Source organism: Petaurus breviceps, unplaced genomic scaffold (genome assembly GCF_028583685.1).
Source record: "Petaurus breviceps papuanus isolate PSGF00001 unplaced genomic scaffold, PetGlider_PUasm1.0 91041, whole genome shotgun sequence".
NCBI classification, from domain to species: Eukaryota; Metazoa; Chordata; class Mammalia; order Diprotodontia; family Petauridae; genus Petaurus; species Petaurus breviceps.
In genome coordinates this window covers 38,077,740-38,093,102 of record NW_027187400.1, presented here as the reverse complement: position 1 = coordinate 38,093,102, position 15,363 = coordinate 38,077,740, and the positions used below count along the sequence as shown (strand labels likewise).

The 15,363-nt window shown below is 54.7% G+C and overlaps 1 protein-coding gene across 5 annotated transcripts in view; it reads left to right on the top strand.

The window, feature by feature from the left end:
* LOC138153944 (uncharacterized) overlaps positions 1–15,363 on the top strand; it is a 39,770-nt gene that overhangs the window by 4,901 nt on the left and 19,506 nt on the right. For 4 of the 5 annotated variants that reach the window (XM_069078364.1, XM_069078363.1, XM_069078361.1 and 1 more), the window contains exons 2-6: positions 453–549; positions 5,998–6,151; positions 10,028–10,188; positions 12,872–13,048; positions 14,648–14,834. In XM_069078364.1, coding sequence (XP_068934465.1) covers positions 453–549; positions 5,998–6,151; positions 10,028–10,188; positions 12,872–13,048; positions 14,648–14,834 — 776 coding nt within the window. The remainder of the gene's footprint in view (positions 1–452; positions 550–5,997; positions 6,152–10,027; positions 10,189–12,871; positions 13,049–14,647; positions 14,835–15,363) is intronic. The other variant, XM_069078365.1, reaches the window with a different exon arrangement.

Here is a 15,363-nt window from a genome sequence, read left to right as displayed (position 1 = left end):
TCTCTCAGCCTGCCGGCTCCCCCATGAGCTCACAAGCTTCCTGAGGGGAGGGGGACTGGACATGTATGTGACCACTAGATGTCGCTGCAGGGGATAGAGCGCCAGGCCTGATGTCAGGAGGACCTGAGTTCAGATTTGGCCTCAGACGCCTACTATCTGTGTGACTCTGAGCAAGTTACCACCCATTGGCCTCAGTTTCCTCATCTGTAAAATGGGCTGGAGAAGGGAATGACAAACAGCTCTAGATGCTCTGCCAGGAGGACCCCAAATGGGGACCTGAAAAGCTGGATACGACTGAAGAACTGAACAAGAATGTGGGGTGCCTGTGCTAGGAAGCAGAAGAGCCAGAATCTGAACCCAGAACTTTCCCCCAGGCCTGCCACTTCTCTTCTGATTGCATGCCACTGTTGAAAAATACTCATGCTGTGGGTTTTATTTTGTTTCTTTTTCAGAGAACTCATCTTCCCTCCTCTCACAGAGCCTGGAGATGCCCCATTGCCCAATCTGACCCCGCGGCACCAGGAGCTGATCCCCACTCCCTGTGGCCCTGTAAGTACCAAGGCTCATGGGCAGAGTCTGGCCCTGGGGAGGGCTGAGCCCTGGGCCCAACAGCTGCCAGTGTGTGGAAAGTGTCCAGGTTGACACAGAACCTCTTGGGAGGGTGCGATATTCCAGCCCTCAGCAGCGGGCGCCAGGGCTGCTTCGGTGCCAGGGCCACGGCTTCTCTCACATCCACGGTCACCTCATCAGTTCATGCTTTGGCAGGAAATTCACCACCTCGTGCTCCACCTGCAATCTGTCCCCTGCCTTTGCTGGGGCTCATTAAGACTTGTGCCAGTGTCCAGCTCCCCCAGCCCCCTGCCCAGGACTCCTTCTCTTAAGATTCTTTGCAGTCTTGTAAGGCATCAGGGTAGTCCTGGGCTAGGAGTCTCAGACGTTTCTTGTCTAGTCACCTAACCACCATCTGCCTTGGTTTCCTCATCTGTAAAGTGACAGCACCTGCCTCTCAGAGGGGTTGTGAAGACCAAATGAGATCATAGCTGTCAGGTGCTTAGTGGGTGCCTGGCACATAGTAGGTGGCTGGCACATAGTAGGTGGCCAATAAATACTTATTCCCTCCGTCTGTCTCTTCCTCTGCTGCTTTTGTCCTTGTAGGAGGAAGAGGGAAAGGGAATGGACTATGATTTTATTATTAGAGGGAACTCCCAGATGAGGCAACTCCCTCTCCCAAAGCAAGTCTGCCCTTCTCTGATACTTCTGGGCTTCAAGCCCCGGGAGTTAGGAGACTTGCCCAGGGTCACCTGGCCATTGGGGGCCAGATACAGGACTTGAACCCAGGACTTGCTGACTTGCTTGGAGTCTTCTGTCTTACTTGCTCCTGCCCCATGTCCAGGTATGTCAGTTCCTCCTCAGCATTCCTGGCATCTGCTCCCCTTTCTCTACTTGGACTTGGGTCCGGGGCGCTGAGCTTTGTATGCCAGCCTGGCCCATGAGGGTGACTAGGAGAGGAGGCATTTCCAGGAGTGTGGTGCCAGGTGCCACTGCTGAGGAGAGAGCTAGACTCCATGCAGCAGAAATGTCTGAAGGGCCTTGGAGCAGGAGAAAGACACCGGGGACCTAACTGCTCCACAGGGGGAGAGCACGGGAATCCAGGAGCTCTTAGGAAAGGGGACGTGGGGGACAGCGCGGCTGGAAGCAGGCACCGAGAGTCATGAGACTTGTCTGTGGGGTGTGGGTGGTGCCCTGAAGTCAGTGGGCAGCCATCAAGAGACAGGTCAGAGCTGGGCCTTAGGAAGGCTGGGCAGCCTGGTTGGATCAGCTGCGGAGGGGGAGAATGTGGAGGGCTGGGAAGACTGGGTGAGAGGGCATTCCCAGAGTCCAGGAGAGAAGGGACGGAGGAAGAGGAATTTAGAGAGGGGGCCAGGGCGAGGAAGAAGGGGGCAGGGAAGTAAGCAGAGGAGGGGGTGGCATCAGAGAAGTCCTGGAAGGTAGATTGGATGGGGAGGGGGAGGAAGGAAGGCGAGACCCACGTTCCAGGCTGGGGGAGGAGGAGACATTAGTGCATTTGATGGACTGATAAGAAAATCACCAGAGCTCTGGTCGTCATTTTCCCAGAGTGACAGAAAATCTGGGGGTGAGTGTGTGGGTGCCATGGGCTCCTCTAGCCTCAGACTGATCTTGGAGATGCTTTTCACATTTCTTTGCTTCCTTCTTCCCCAAGGCCTGTTAGGAGAAGTAGCTTGGGATGGGGCACATCATCCCATCTTAGGGAGTCTCCCAGCGAGGGAGGACTGCCTTTGCTGCTCCCCCAGGTGACGCCCCTTTCCTTCCCTGGGCCTCAGTTTCCTCCCCTGTAATGAGGGGCTGGCCTAGGCCCCTTTGGGTCCCTCCCAGCTCTGAAGCTGAGTGATTCTCTCCTTGCTGTAGGGAACCCCAGGCAGGTAATTTGTCTCCATCTCCTGGTCCCAGAGGTGACTTGGCCAGGGTCACACAGCCAGCATGTGTCCGCAGCAGGTCTTCCACTTGTTAGCCCCACTGTCCCTCTGAGCTGCCCAGGCTGGACTGGGAGCAGGCGCACCAGAGCCTGCGGGGGCTCGGGCAGCCTGACCTCCTGCTGCTTCAGCCCCTGTTCACTTTGTGCAGATGCCCACAGGCCACTTTTGTAAGGCTGGGGTGTCCAGTCCAGGGGAGGAAACTGAGGCTGGTCACCCCTGAGTCACCACTGCCTGAGGCAGGATTTGAAGGGTCTGTGGGGCATTTCAGGTCTCTTCAGCTAGAGAATTTCTCGTTTTCTTTCATCACTCAGATTAGGTCTCTGTCCCCTGGCCTGTGAAACCCCCTTTTTCCTTGGGCTCTGGAAGGCCTGCTCTGCTCCCTGCTGCCGCCAGAGGGTGCCCCAACCCAACCTGATGGCGCCTGGGGGTCAGGCCCTGTGCTGTGCAACTGCAGTTCTCTCTGGCTGTGGATGCAGGTGCCCTTGGACATCTGCAGACAGCGCTTCAGTGGAGGCCTCAGGCTGTCCGATGGGGACGTGGCCAGCCAGCTGTACTGTCTTTGGAAAGGATGGGATCTGCTGCCAAGGACACCCTGCTAAGTGTCCACCAAGGACACTCAGAATCCCAGTCTGAGTCCTGGAAGGGGCTGTGGTGGACAGCTGGTCCAGCTAACTGTCATGCAGCCTCTGATGAAAGGCCTCCAAGGACAGAGCAGAGCCACTGCCTTGTGGGGGGCCCATCCTTCCATCTGTGGTCAGCTTTGGTCATCAGAGATGGAACTCCCCCTCCCCCTTCTTAGGTCTGCCCTTGGGCTGGCCAGGAAGAAACCTCCTCCCTCCTGCACAGTCTTCTCTTTTCTCACCCAGACATGCCCAGTCCCTTCAGTGACTCTTCCTATGACTGGCCCTGGGCCTTGCTCCCCTCCCCTGGGAATGCTTCTCCTGCCGGGATTGCTTTGGATTTACTGCATCTGTGTGTATGTCTCTGGTTGTAGAGTGGAACTGCCTTGAGGGCAGGCACCATTTCTGTTTGTTTTTGTGCCCAGCATCCATGTAGGGATCTCCTGGTGAAGGAAGTCCCTTCCCTTACGTATGGCAGCACCTGTTCTGCCTGCAACCCAGAGTGCCCTGTCCTGGGGCCCCCAGCCAGAATGGTTCAGAGGCAAAACTTGAACCCAGGTCTTCCCAACTCCAAGACCTGCTCTCTCTCTGTACATCATTTCCTGCTATCTCTTGCCTTGCATATATACTAGATATTTAATAAGTGTTTGTTGAAGAGGATTGAGTGAATAATGCTGTCCCCTTAGGAGTTTGTTCCAGACTCGTCTCAGGAGCACTTACTTCACACTGGTTTCCCTTCAGTACCGAGGTCAGATTTTGCCTTTTATTTGTTTGTTTGAACATCCCAGTGTAGAAATTCCCTCCTTTAATGCTGCTTTTTTTTTTATTAAATTTTTTTTCAGTTGACCAAAATCTACCTTTGTTGCCTCCTACCTTCCTTTTTCTCCAACTGAAAAAGAACATAAAACCCCTTAAGCAAAACAGATTTCCCCAGTGATCATGTCCAAAGAAAACATCTGTCTCAGTCTGTAATCTTGAGTCTATTATCTCTGTGTCAGGAGGCTGGGTAGCATGAGTCCTGGCGTCTTGGGTAGTCCTTGTGTTGATCAGAGTTCTGAAGTCTTTCCAAATTGTTTGTTTTTACAGTGTTGTCATTGTAGAAAATGTTCTCTGGGTTCTGCTCACTTCTCTTTGCATTGGCTCATCTCAGTCTTTCCAGGTTTCTCTAGAACCATTCTTCTCATCATTGCTCAGAGAACAATAGTATTCTGCCTCATTCCATATTCCACAATCTGTGTAGCCATTCCCCAATAGGTGGGCATCCCCTCAGTTTTCGTATCTATGCTACCATAAAAATTGCTGCTGTAAGTATTTTTCATACATAGGGATCCTTCTCTTTCTTTGATTTCTTTGGGTTACAGACCTAGTAGTAGAATCTCAGCAGGTATGTGCAGTTTAGTAACTTTTTGTGCATAGTTCCAGATTTTCAGGATGGTTGGACCCATTCACACCTCCACCAAGAAGACATTAATGTTCCTGTTGTCCCACAGCCCCTCCAACATCTGTCATTATCCTTTTCTGTCGTCTTAGCCAAGCAAGTAGGGATGAGTTGGGAATGCAGAGTTGTTGTAAATAACTTATCAGTCATTAAACATTTATTAAGTGCCTACTGTGTGCCAGGCATAAGACAGTCCTTGACCTCAAGGAGCTCACAGTCTAATGGGAGAAGATGAATGTGGGGAGAGGTTACCCAGAACAGAGGCATGATAGAGTCCTATAGCTCAGGTGGGAAACGGTTCGAGGAAGTGAGAGTTTCAGAGGTGAGGAAGGACAAGTCCATATGAATTTTGAGAGCTTTGATTTCTTCCTCAGAAAACTGCCCATTCTTATCCTTTGACCATTTATCAGTTGGACAATGGCTCTTATTCTTATAAATTTGAGTTAGTCCCCTATACGTCTTAGAAAAGAGATCTTTATCAGAGAAACTTGTGGAGATTTTCCCCATTTACCTGCTTCTCTTCTAATTTTAGCTTCATTTGTTTTGTTTGACCAAAAGGTTGTTTTTTTTTTTAATTTTGTGTCATCAGAATTGTCCATTTCTCTCCCTTGCTTGGGGAACCTTTCCTCCTCCCTAGATCTGACCGGTAATTTCTTCCTGGAAACCCCTTCTCTTGTGGCTGCTGTGAGATGCTTCCTGCTGCCCTATGTCTGCTTTTTGCCAGACTGCTCACCACTTCTCTGGAGGGTTTGGGTCAGAGAGGGCGTTGCCCCAGCACTTGGGGTCTTTGTGTTTAGCAAACACTCAGTTTCTTTCCCTTGTTTGTGTCTGTATTTTTAGCAACTGATTCGTTCTGCTGATTGACCTCTCTGTTCTTGCCCAGGACCAGATTGCTGATTCACAGTGCAGCCTGAGGTCTGGGCCTCCCAGGCCTGCCTCCTTCCTGCCTTTTTCCATGATTGCCCTTGAGATTCTTAATCTCTTCCTTTAGATAATTGTGACTCTTTTTTCCTAGCCCTGTATAAAGTGATTTGGGTGGTTTGATTGGCACAGCGCTAAACAAGTAAACTAATGTAGGCAGACTCGTTACTGTTGTGTTGGCCCAGCCTCTCACTGGAGATGCATGATCCTCTAGTTATTTAGATCTGCCTTTATTTGTGCCACTGGGTCCATGAGCCCTTTCCTGATGCCCGCAGCTGCTGCTGCTGTTCCCTCCACACGCTGAACTTCTTGGTATTTTGCAGATCTTTGCTTTATCTATGTGCACATTCTCCCCCGTAACATGGGCTCTGTGAGGGCAACTCACGTAGCTAGTCAGTCCTAGCTCCAGGGATGGACAGGTGGGGAAACTGAGGCCCAGAGACATGACGTGACTGCCCGGGGTCACCCAGCTGGTGTGTCAGAGGCAGGCCCGAGAGCTGGTAAATGCCATCTCTTTTTGCAGATAAAACCGTGGTCAGAATTGTCCTGTCCAGTCAAGGTCTATTTCTGCATCACGCTGGTGTCTCTCCTGAGCATCATCGGGTTAACCATAAAGACCCTGGCGCAGAAGTCGGACGAGAACTTCACCGTGTCTCTCATTCAGCTCATTGGCGTCGGTAAGAGGGCACACTCTGATCTGGGAGGGGCCTCTGGTGCTTGGCTGGAGCCCTGGGGGGCATGATGCTGTCAGACATCTCCAGGCATTCCCCTTCCATGTTTCACTCAGGTTTTCAGTGATAATCCTCTGAGGAGCAGGAATCCAAAATTCCTCTGGTCCCAGGGTCTACCGTCCTGCCCATCTCAGCCCTGGTTCGGGGACCAGGCAGTATCCCCAGTGCTTGGCACAGTGCCTTGCACACAGCAGGCACTTAAGAAATGTTTATTGACCCACTGGCCATGGGAGCCCCTGTTCCCTCCAGTGCTGGGGCTGTGCCAGGCTCCGCCTTGGGGCCTCCACTGGGTGTGTGCCCCAGAGGCCTGCTTGGGAAGCACCCTCAGTGCCCAAGCACACAGGAACCACTCTAGCCATGCCTGTGGGCTCAAAGTGAGGTAGATCGACTCAGGAGTGGGGCCTTCGGGTGGGGCCCTCCCTCCCCAGTGACATAGGATCCCTCATTTGGACAACAAGTTCCACGGCCTTCCACATGCCAGGCACTATGCTGGAGTTCCAGCCTCTAAAACCTTAAACATAGGGAGGATTGGGGTTTCTGCTTGGCATGTGGGCTCCCCACAAAGCATACAAAAAGCACAACTTCCTTAGTGCTTGAAGGGACTTGGCCGGGTGGGGCAGCCCTCTTGTACTGAAGATGAGGAAACTGGGACCCGGACGGGGGTGAGGACTGGCCCCAACTCATCCACAGGAAACCGGCTGCCAGAGCTGAGCCAGGTTTCTGGCCCCTAGCTTTGAGCCCTGCTGGTCATGGGTGGGAGGGACAGGGAGGCTTCAGGGGAGGAACGCCCCAAGCACCTCCCTCCTCCTCTCCAGAGGGGCGACCATGGAAGGTGGATTGATTGTCTGGAGGCCATAGTGAGGGGGTCCCCTGAAGACTGGACAGAGGCTCTCAGACTATATTGGTCAGAGCAGAGGACTGGCCCCTCAGGCTGCCACCTTTCCCCTCCTGTCCTCCTTCCCTCGTCCTCTCCCTTTTTTCTCCCTCCCTCCTTTTCTCCCTCTTCTCTTCCTTCCCTTGCATGTTTTCTCCCTTTCCTAATACCACTGATCCTCCTTGCACCCTGAGCCTATCTCCTTCTGTCTCTGACCCACTGCCTTGAGGGCAGGCTCTGGAGTAAATGCAGGCCTGCCAGCTGATGAGGACATTTGGGACTGGCCAGCTGGGCCCAGGGTGTTGCCTCTCTGAGGTGGGAGGCCATGGGCTTCCTTTCAGCCAGGCTGAACAGTGAAAAGGGAAGGCTGTTGAGAGTTAGCACTTGTCCTCCTGAATCTTGGGCATCTTTGTGACTCAGGGAAATATCCACCTTCCCTAAGGGAGAGGAAAATGAAAGAGCCTGTGTCCTGGCAGCTGGCATGGGCCAGGGACTCTGGAGAGATCTGCTTCAGCAGAGAGGGAAGGGCCTGGCATTCTCCCAAGGCAGACAGTTTGGCCTAAGGAGAATGGGAGACTTTTATGGCCAGAGGGGCACAAGGAGCTTGGGCCCCATTGCTCACTTTCCTCCTGGAGTCAGACCTATAGGCAGGTTTCCTTCTGGGCAGCTGATGATGGAAGGCCAGCTTGGGTGGGCAAGGGCCAGGGGAGGCTGCTTCAGCCCTGGGGAGGCACTGGCTGTCGGGCATGGGCAATGCCAGGCATGAGCGATTCCCTCGTGTGTTAGTTTTGTCCCTGAAAAGAGTCATGATCTTGACCTGGCTCCCTGTGGAGCTTGGGCTGTGGCTTGGAATTCTACTGAAATTCAGAAAAAGTTACCAGAGAGGCTTCTTTGCCAACTCCTTGTATGGGAAAGGGACTTGGGGAGCTTAGCCAGGCCAGTGAGCCAGAGGTCGGGCCAGGGCTTTCTTCATCCTTCAGTCATAAAATGAAGTAAATATGTTTCCTGCTGTCTCCCCCTGGGAAATCTCCACTTCTCAAGAATAGGGTGTGTCCCCTACATGACAGGGAGGAGCCAGGAGAAAGACGCCACCCTGGAGTCAATTCTCAGGGCTCTCCACGCCTTTCTTGGATCATTTACCTGATTACCAGATATCACACAGGCACCTTTCCTTGACACCAGGGTAATGATCGATTGATTGTCTTTTCCCTGGAAGATGACACTGTACCTTCATTGAAATAGGCCAGAGTGAGGGCCCCTGCCCCACCATATTTCCTCCTGCCAGACTCCATGGGGAGTTTGCTGAGTGAAGCAGCCCGGGCCCCTCTGGTGTGCTCATGGGCATCCTTCCTTCTGGGACATTCTGGGAGCCCTGAACTCTCCACTGCCTGACCCAAGTGGATGATGTCTTCTCTGGGGCCATCTGTCAGCTTCCTTCTGTAGCTCCCATCTCAGTCATCACTTTTTTAAAAGACCAGCAGCTGCCCCCCAAGGACCCATGGTCCTCTGCCCTGACTTCTCCCAGCCCAGGGGGAAACCAAATCCAAGGGACTCTGGAAAGCCTCCAGAGGGGGGACCATAACATTGAGAAGCTGGAACCGGGGCGGGGACCAGGCTATCAGAGGGTCTGCAGATTGTCCTGGGACAGACAGGAAGAAGACTGGGTGGGGTGGCAGGAAATGAGGCTGAGGGGTGCAGAATCACAGAGTGTACTAGCCTACCAAGGCAAGACTCAGACCAAGGCCTCCCCAGCCTGGTCCTGCCATTCACTCACCACACACAGTCTCCCAGTTCAAGTCAGCACAAACTTAGGAGGGGCCTGCTATGAGCCAGACACTGCATAAGGCACTGGGAAGACAAAAATGGAATAGTGCCTGCCCTCAAGAAGCTTACAGTCTGCTGGGAAGCTCAGAGTACGTGCTGGGAACATAAATAGAAAGCTTTTTTAAAAAGCTAGACAGGGCCTGCTGTCAGGGAGCTCCTGCTCTGACAGGTTAGCTGCCCACAGTGGGCCAGGCACTTGGCTGAGCCCCAGGGAGCAGTGGCCAGTCCTCTCCCTTTGGCATCTGACTTCTCTGCTGCTGAAAGTTCTGCCAAACCTCGTGGCAGGGGCTGAGGTGTTTAATCGTGCCTGGTCTGGCCATTGTCTACCTGATTTGTTCCTTTGATCTGTCCCTTTCTTCAGCCAGTTCTAGGCTGGCTTAACCCTGCTTTGAGGAGTGGTGTGAGATCTGGCCCCGTCCAGCCCCCTTTGTTCCCATTTCTTTTCCTTATTCCTCTTGAGATTCTTGATCATTTCTTCCATGTGAATTTGATTATTATTTTTCTAGTTCTATGAAAGAATCTTTTGGCCGCGTGCTTGGTGTGGCACTGAATATGTAAATTAATTTTACCTCTTTATTGTCATTTCTTCTGATAGAATAATATGTTTCTGGTGATGAAATGTTTGATAGTACCGTGGACTTTGGGGACAAGGTGATATGTGGAATGGGGCGGGGGGGGACACAAACAGCTAGAGGAATCAGGAGAAGCCTCCTGTAGACCCTTGAGCTGAACCTTGAAGGGGCCGGTGCTGTCATACCTAGCATAGGGGACTGCCTGTGCAAAGACATGGAGGTGGGAGGGGAAAGACTTTTGGAAAGATGGGTGGGAGCCAGCTTGTGAAGGCCATTCAGACAAGTCCCAACCACAGAATCAGCCACATGGCAAAGTAGTGAGGTTCCTGCCACTGGAAGTGAAACCAGGTTGGGGATCTCTGAACTAGATGGGAAGTGGGATTTAGATCATCTCTGAGTCCCCTTCAGGGCTGAGACTTTGTGTCTCTAAAGGGAGGGTTGTCAGGCTCCAGGGGTCTCTACCCTAAAGGTCTTCTGTAAGATAAAGGAAGGACTCTGGGTACATGTGTCTTTTGCGGGCTGGACCCATGTCTCTTCATTTGTCTTGGTCAGTGTTCTGCATTTATTATGTGACCAGAGGGATCCTTCAAGAGAATCGCCAGGAGCTCATTGTGTTCATTCTCTCCATCCTGCTGGTGATGTTGCGATCTCTGGTAAACTTCCTCGTGCTGATGGCAGAGGAGAAGCCTGCGAGGGAAGACCCTGTCATCCTGGTGAGCATGCGCGCTCCCTTCTGCCTTGGGTGATCCCCTTCGGTAGCTGAACCTGCAGCACAGAGGGCGAGGATGGACCAGGCCCCATGAGGAGCGGGGACGAGGGAGGCCATCTTGAGTTTGACCAGCTTTGCTTCTGTCAGCTCCCGGGTGGGGCACGGGCAGGTCAGGGGTGGGTCTTCTGGCTGACCGCCCTCATGGCAGTGCGGCACCCTGCTCCGCAGGCACTCTGCTGCTGTCTCTTGTTGAGGCTTAACTCTGCTTGTACTTTCCCTGATCTTCCCCTGCCTCGCGAGTCGCTCGTCTCTAGCCTAGGTGAACTTCGGGAGGGCAGGGGCTGTTTTACTCCTGGCTTTGGACCCCAGTCTGGCATGGAGGAGGCCCACTCATGGAGTGCTTGCTCCAGTATGCCCTGAAGCCCTCACATCAGCGTCACGCAGGCTGACATCTGCAGGTGCCCCTCAGAGGGAGAACAGACCGAGAACTCCCCCATGTAACCCACGTTGGCCCAGATTGGCTCAGGGGCTGCTCTCTGCAGCCTTCCTGCCTTCAAGGGGCTTATGTTCTCCTGGAGGGGGACACTGCTAACGTCTCCTCCTGTCTCCTGGGAAACCCTTGGGAAGGGGGCACACCTCTCATCTACCTCCCAAGCAGTCCCCAGAGCATGGGGCCTAGTGCTGGACACTTGGCAAGGTCCAGCCTGCTGACCTCTCCCCTCAATCCGAGGTGCGTCTAACAAGGGTGACCACGTGCAGACAGAAGAAGGACCAGATCTGGAAATGAATCTTTCAGATTCCTTCCAATGTCCTTTAAAATTCTGGGTGTGCAGAATAGTCAGCCGGGCTTATGCCTTGCCTGTGAGCCCTGAATCAAGCAGAACTTGAGAGATGGGCTGGCTGCAGCAGCCATTGAGTCCAGCCCACACATGGAGGCTCCCTCCAGCAGCCTTTCCTTGAAGACCTCTGAGGATGGGGTCTCATCCCTCCCAGCTCCCTATATCTTCCCTAGCAGGGAACAAGGGGGTCCAGGGAAGGCACTGCCTAAAAGGAGACTGGCCCTTGTTTCAGCCTCAGTTTCCTTCTGTGTAACATGAGGAGGCTGGACTGGATGCCTTTAAGGGCCCTTCTAGCCCTAGGTCTGGGAACCTAAGTGGACACTCACTGTATTTGAAAATGGAAGGACCATCGGCCTTCTCCTTCAGCTGCTATCACCCATCCAGGAGAGTGTAAGCCCCTTGAGGGCAGAAACTACTTTCTCCTTGTGTTCCCAGCCCCTGCTCTGTGCTTGGCACAGTCGGCATTGACTGAGTTAAGCCTCAGAAGTTTTTCTGACCCTGAAAGTGCAGTCACATCATCTTCACTAGGGAAGGAAGCTCAGCTCTATGACCCCAGGGTCCTTGTCATGAAGCCATCCCACATTCTCCCCAGGATGTGGGACAATGGCCCCTCAACCTTCCAAGGCCTGAGTCACAGGTTCTTGTCCCATGGCTGCTGCCCTGCCCAGCAGCTCACCCTGAGTGGCCTCAGTTGGCACCAGGGCTTTACCCGAGCTGACTAAGTTTGGACAAGCCCTTCCATGGAGAGAACAAGGTCTGGGCATCACTGCTTCCTCCTGGCTCAGTGCCTAGAAGGCTGAGCAAGGAGAGCCCCATGTTCTTCCCTGTATTCCTTACCTGCCAGCTTCCTTGTCTTCTGGACCAGACCTCCCTTCCATCCCACGAGGCTGTTCCAACCCTGTATTTGAGGCTAACTCCCTGTAGACCTGACCTGGTCAGCCAGCCAGCCCATGGGACCCCTGAGCCAGCCCGGGACCCCTGAGCCAACTCCACCCTGGGACACCCTGAGCTGGCCTGGACCTGGGACCCCCTGAGCCCAGGACCCCTGAGTCAACTCCACCCTGGGACACCCTGAGCTGGCCTGGCCCTGGGACCCCCTGAGCCCGGGACCCCTGAGCCAACTCCACCCTGGGATACCCTGAGCTGGCCCGGCCCTGCCCAGTTTTTTCCACCAAGGTCCCTGCCCACTCCTTGACTCATCATCCTCCATTGCAGTCAACCAATGCTAGCTTGTACACAACAATGAGTAAGCATTTTATTGAGAGACAGGTATTGCCTGGCACCTGGAGCAGGAAGACAGAAACAAGTCAATGAATGGAGGAAAATCCCCTCCTAAGTATGGGTAACCAGGGAGAGAAGCAGAGCCAGCATCTGCCCCTAAGGAAATCCCCTTTGAGACAGGCAGCTCAGCAGGAGGTCTAGGCCCTGGGTCCCAAAGGGCGAGGACTTGTAGAAAAGTGAATAGGAGGGAATTGGAGGAAGGAAAGGCAGCTACTTTCTCCTGGTGCGGAAAGTTCCTCTGAACTCACCACAAGGGAATCTGGTCAGACTTTGTGCAGCGGGCAGTGCCTGGGCTGAGCCGGAACAGGCCTGGGGGAAGGGCAGGCCTGGGGACAGGGCCCACACCTCATACCTCTCTTCCAGTGCCTGGCTAGGGTTGGAGTGAGGAGAGTAAGAGGAAGGCTGTGCTAGCCCCTTTGAGAGGCTGGCACACGGCTCCCCCACAGCGTCCCAAGAGCAGGGCCGCCCCTCCACCTCATGGCAGTGGGGTAGGGGGTGCCAGCCTGGGCTGGGATGGAGGGCCGCAAGGCGGCCGCAGCAGCGGGGCTCCTTTCTCTCCCTGGCCAGGCCCGGTTCCTCGTGGTCCTGTCGGTGGGCTGCTTTGATGTGGTCTGCGCTGTGATCCTCATCCGAAGCCAGGGCATGATGGCCTTCCGAGTGGGCGGGGCCCTGGAGAGCCTCCAGGCCCAGTACTTCATGCTCAATCTCTGCTTCTCCATGCTGACCTTTGATCTCCAGGCTCAGGTACAGAGGCCCAGAAAGCCCACCCAGACAGGGCCGTCACCCCCAGTGGGAGGGAGAGGCCGGCGCCCAGCCTGGGGTCCCATGGGGGCAGGAGGGAGCCCACTGGGGGCCTCGACGGCTCCTGGATGAAGGATCTGCCTGCCCAGAAGTAACCACTAATGCGCCCACCCACACACAAAGGAGAGCCACTGGGAAGGTTCACAGAAGTGCCAACATATATTCCCAATGCCCCAGAGATTTCTGGGGACTTCAGGTCGGGCAGCAGGAGTCCTCTGTCTCCTGGCTCATGCAGGCTCCTTCTTGGACAGGCCGGACTGTTGGGCATCTCTGCTGTTTAGTCAGCAGGAACCGGGTTCAAGTCGCCTTTGACACATCCTGGTGGTGCGATCTCGGGCATCTCACTTAGTCCTGGTGCCCCAGTCAGGCACCAGCCTGCACTGGCAGACGGGACCCTCTTCCCCACTGCCAGGAGCAGGGAGGTGTGTTCCATTATGTGTTCTTGGGCCCCCCAGATGTCCTGCTTAGGCCTTTTTCTGATCCTTGCTGGACTTGTGGATGGGGTGAGGGAGAATGGAAGAGCCTCTCTGGTGGGGCCAAGTTCTGAGTTGCCACCAAGTCATTTTAGGCATGGGCAGGCATGGCATTGCTTGGCCAGTTTAAACAAAAGCCGAAACAAAGGTGGGTGGGGCACGCCAAGCTGTGACACCTTAACCCACTCCAAGGACCTGCAGCAGGGCCCCAATGCCTTCTTTGTCACAGGCTCCTGGCCCAGGCTTTGGTCACTCCAGGCACCCAGGAGTCCTCAGGGGAGGCCACCCCCGGGTGGTGGGTTCTGGAGGTCCTGCTGAGTCCTTCTACCCAAGGGCCAGGCCAACATCCCCTCTGCAGCTGAGGTCAGGTATAGACTGGTCCCTGTAGCATCTGACGTCCAATGGGGCATCCTAGAGCCAGCAGGTATGGCCAGCCTTGTTGCAATAAGGTTTGCAGAGTGCTCTACATGGATTAACTCAGCCTTGTGAAGCAAGCTGTTGTCTCCACTTTTTAGATGAGAAAGCTGAGGCCTTATGGGAGTGAAAAGGCTTGTTGAGGGTCGCAACAGCTGCTGTGACGTGGGTTTGATCCCCTCTGGCCCCGTCTGCCACAGCGGCCAGGGAGCCCACTGATGGTTCAGCCTTTCCTTGGGAGTCGCCACGATGCCATGAGCTCAGCTGTGCCCATGAGCTGGGCCCTCTAAACAGGAAGATTCAGGCCCAGCCCTGGTCAGCTCCTCTTTTCAGAACATTTGTTGGCATCTGGCCGAGCCTGTGGAATGAGCTTAGAGCTGAGGTGAGCTCACCGTGCCTTGCATCCCCATGGCCCCACTCGGGCTCCAGCTGCCACACCACGCATGGAGGCGTTTGGGCTTTTTCCATGTGGCTTGGGGAGACATAGACTGCTCTTTGCATTGCGCAAGTGACCTTGGGAGCCTTTGTCCTTGGCAGCACCACGGTGCACCTTCTCTCTTCCTGGCCAGCCTCAGGGGCAGTTGTGACTCTGCTCTCGCCCCAGAGCTGCCATGTGGTGGCTCTGTTCTTGACCTCTCGCCCGCTTCACCCTCAGAACCTGGCCTGCTCTCCCAGTTCCGACTTGCTGGCTGTCAGTCTGGCTGCCTTGGTCTCCGATTCCTTCTGCAAACATCTGTTGACGGCTTACTCTGTGTCCAGCACAGGAGGGCTGGTACACATGGGCACAGAGTCACTGTCAGGACAGAGGGAGCCCATGAGGTCACCAGGAGAGGCCAAGAAGGGTGAGGCATCCAGCCGGCCTGTGGAGGAGATGAAGATCGAGGGCTGGGAGGGAGAGCAGGCCAGGCTGGGCAGAGGACCACCCACAGGCCAGCCAGGCAGGAACCAGAGTGGGGTGTCCAAGAAGAGACGCCCACTCACCTGCCAGGGCATGTGTTCTCATAGCATATGCCAGGCATGGCCAAAGGTGGAGTCATGTTGGGGAGGACACCAGAGGGTCAGGGAGACAGGCCTTCAGGTCATGGGCCTTGGCACTCTGGAGGAAGGGTCCTACTAGGCCACCTCGCCACACTGACTCCCCTAATTCTGCTGAGTGACCCTACAGTGAATGACAGCCGGCCCGGGAGACCTGTGCCAGGGCCTCGGCCCCATCACATCTGACATGATTGTTTCAATGTCCCGTTAAAATGAGGTGCGAGATCACAGCTTGTCCCCTGCAGGCTTCCTCCTCCCCCCTCTCCCTCCCTCCTCTCTCTTTCTTCCTTCTCCCCTCCCTCCTCCCCTCCTCCCCTCCTTCCCTCCCTCCCCTCC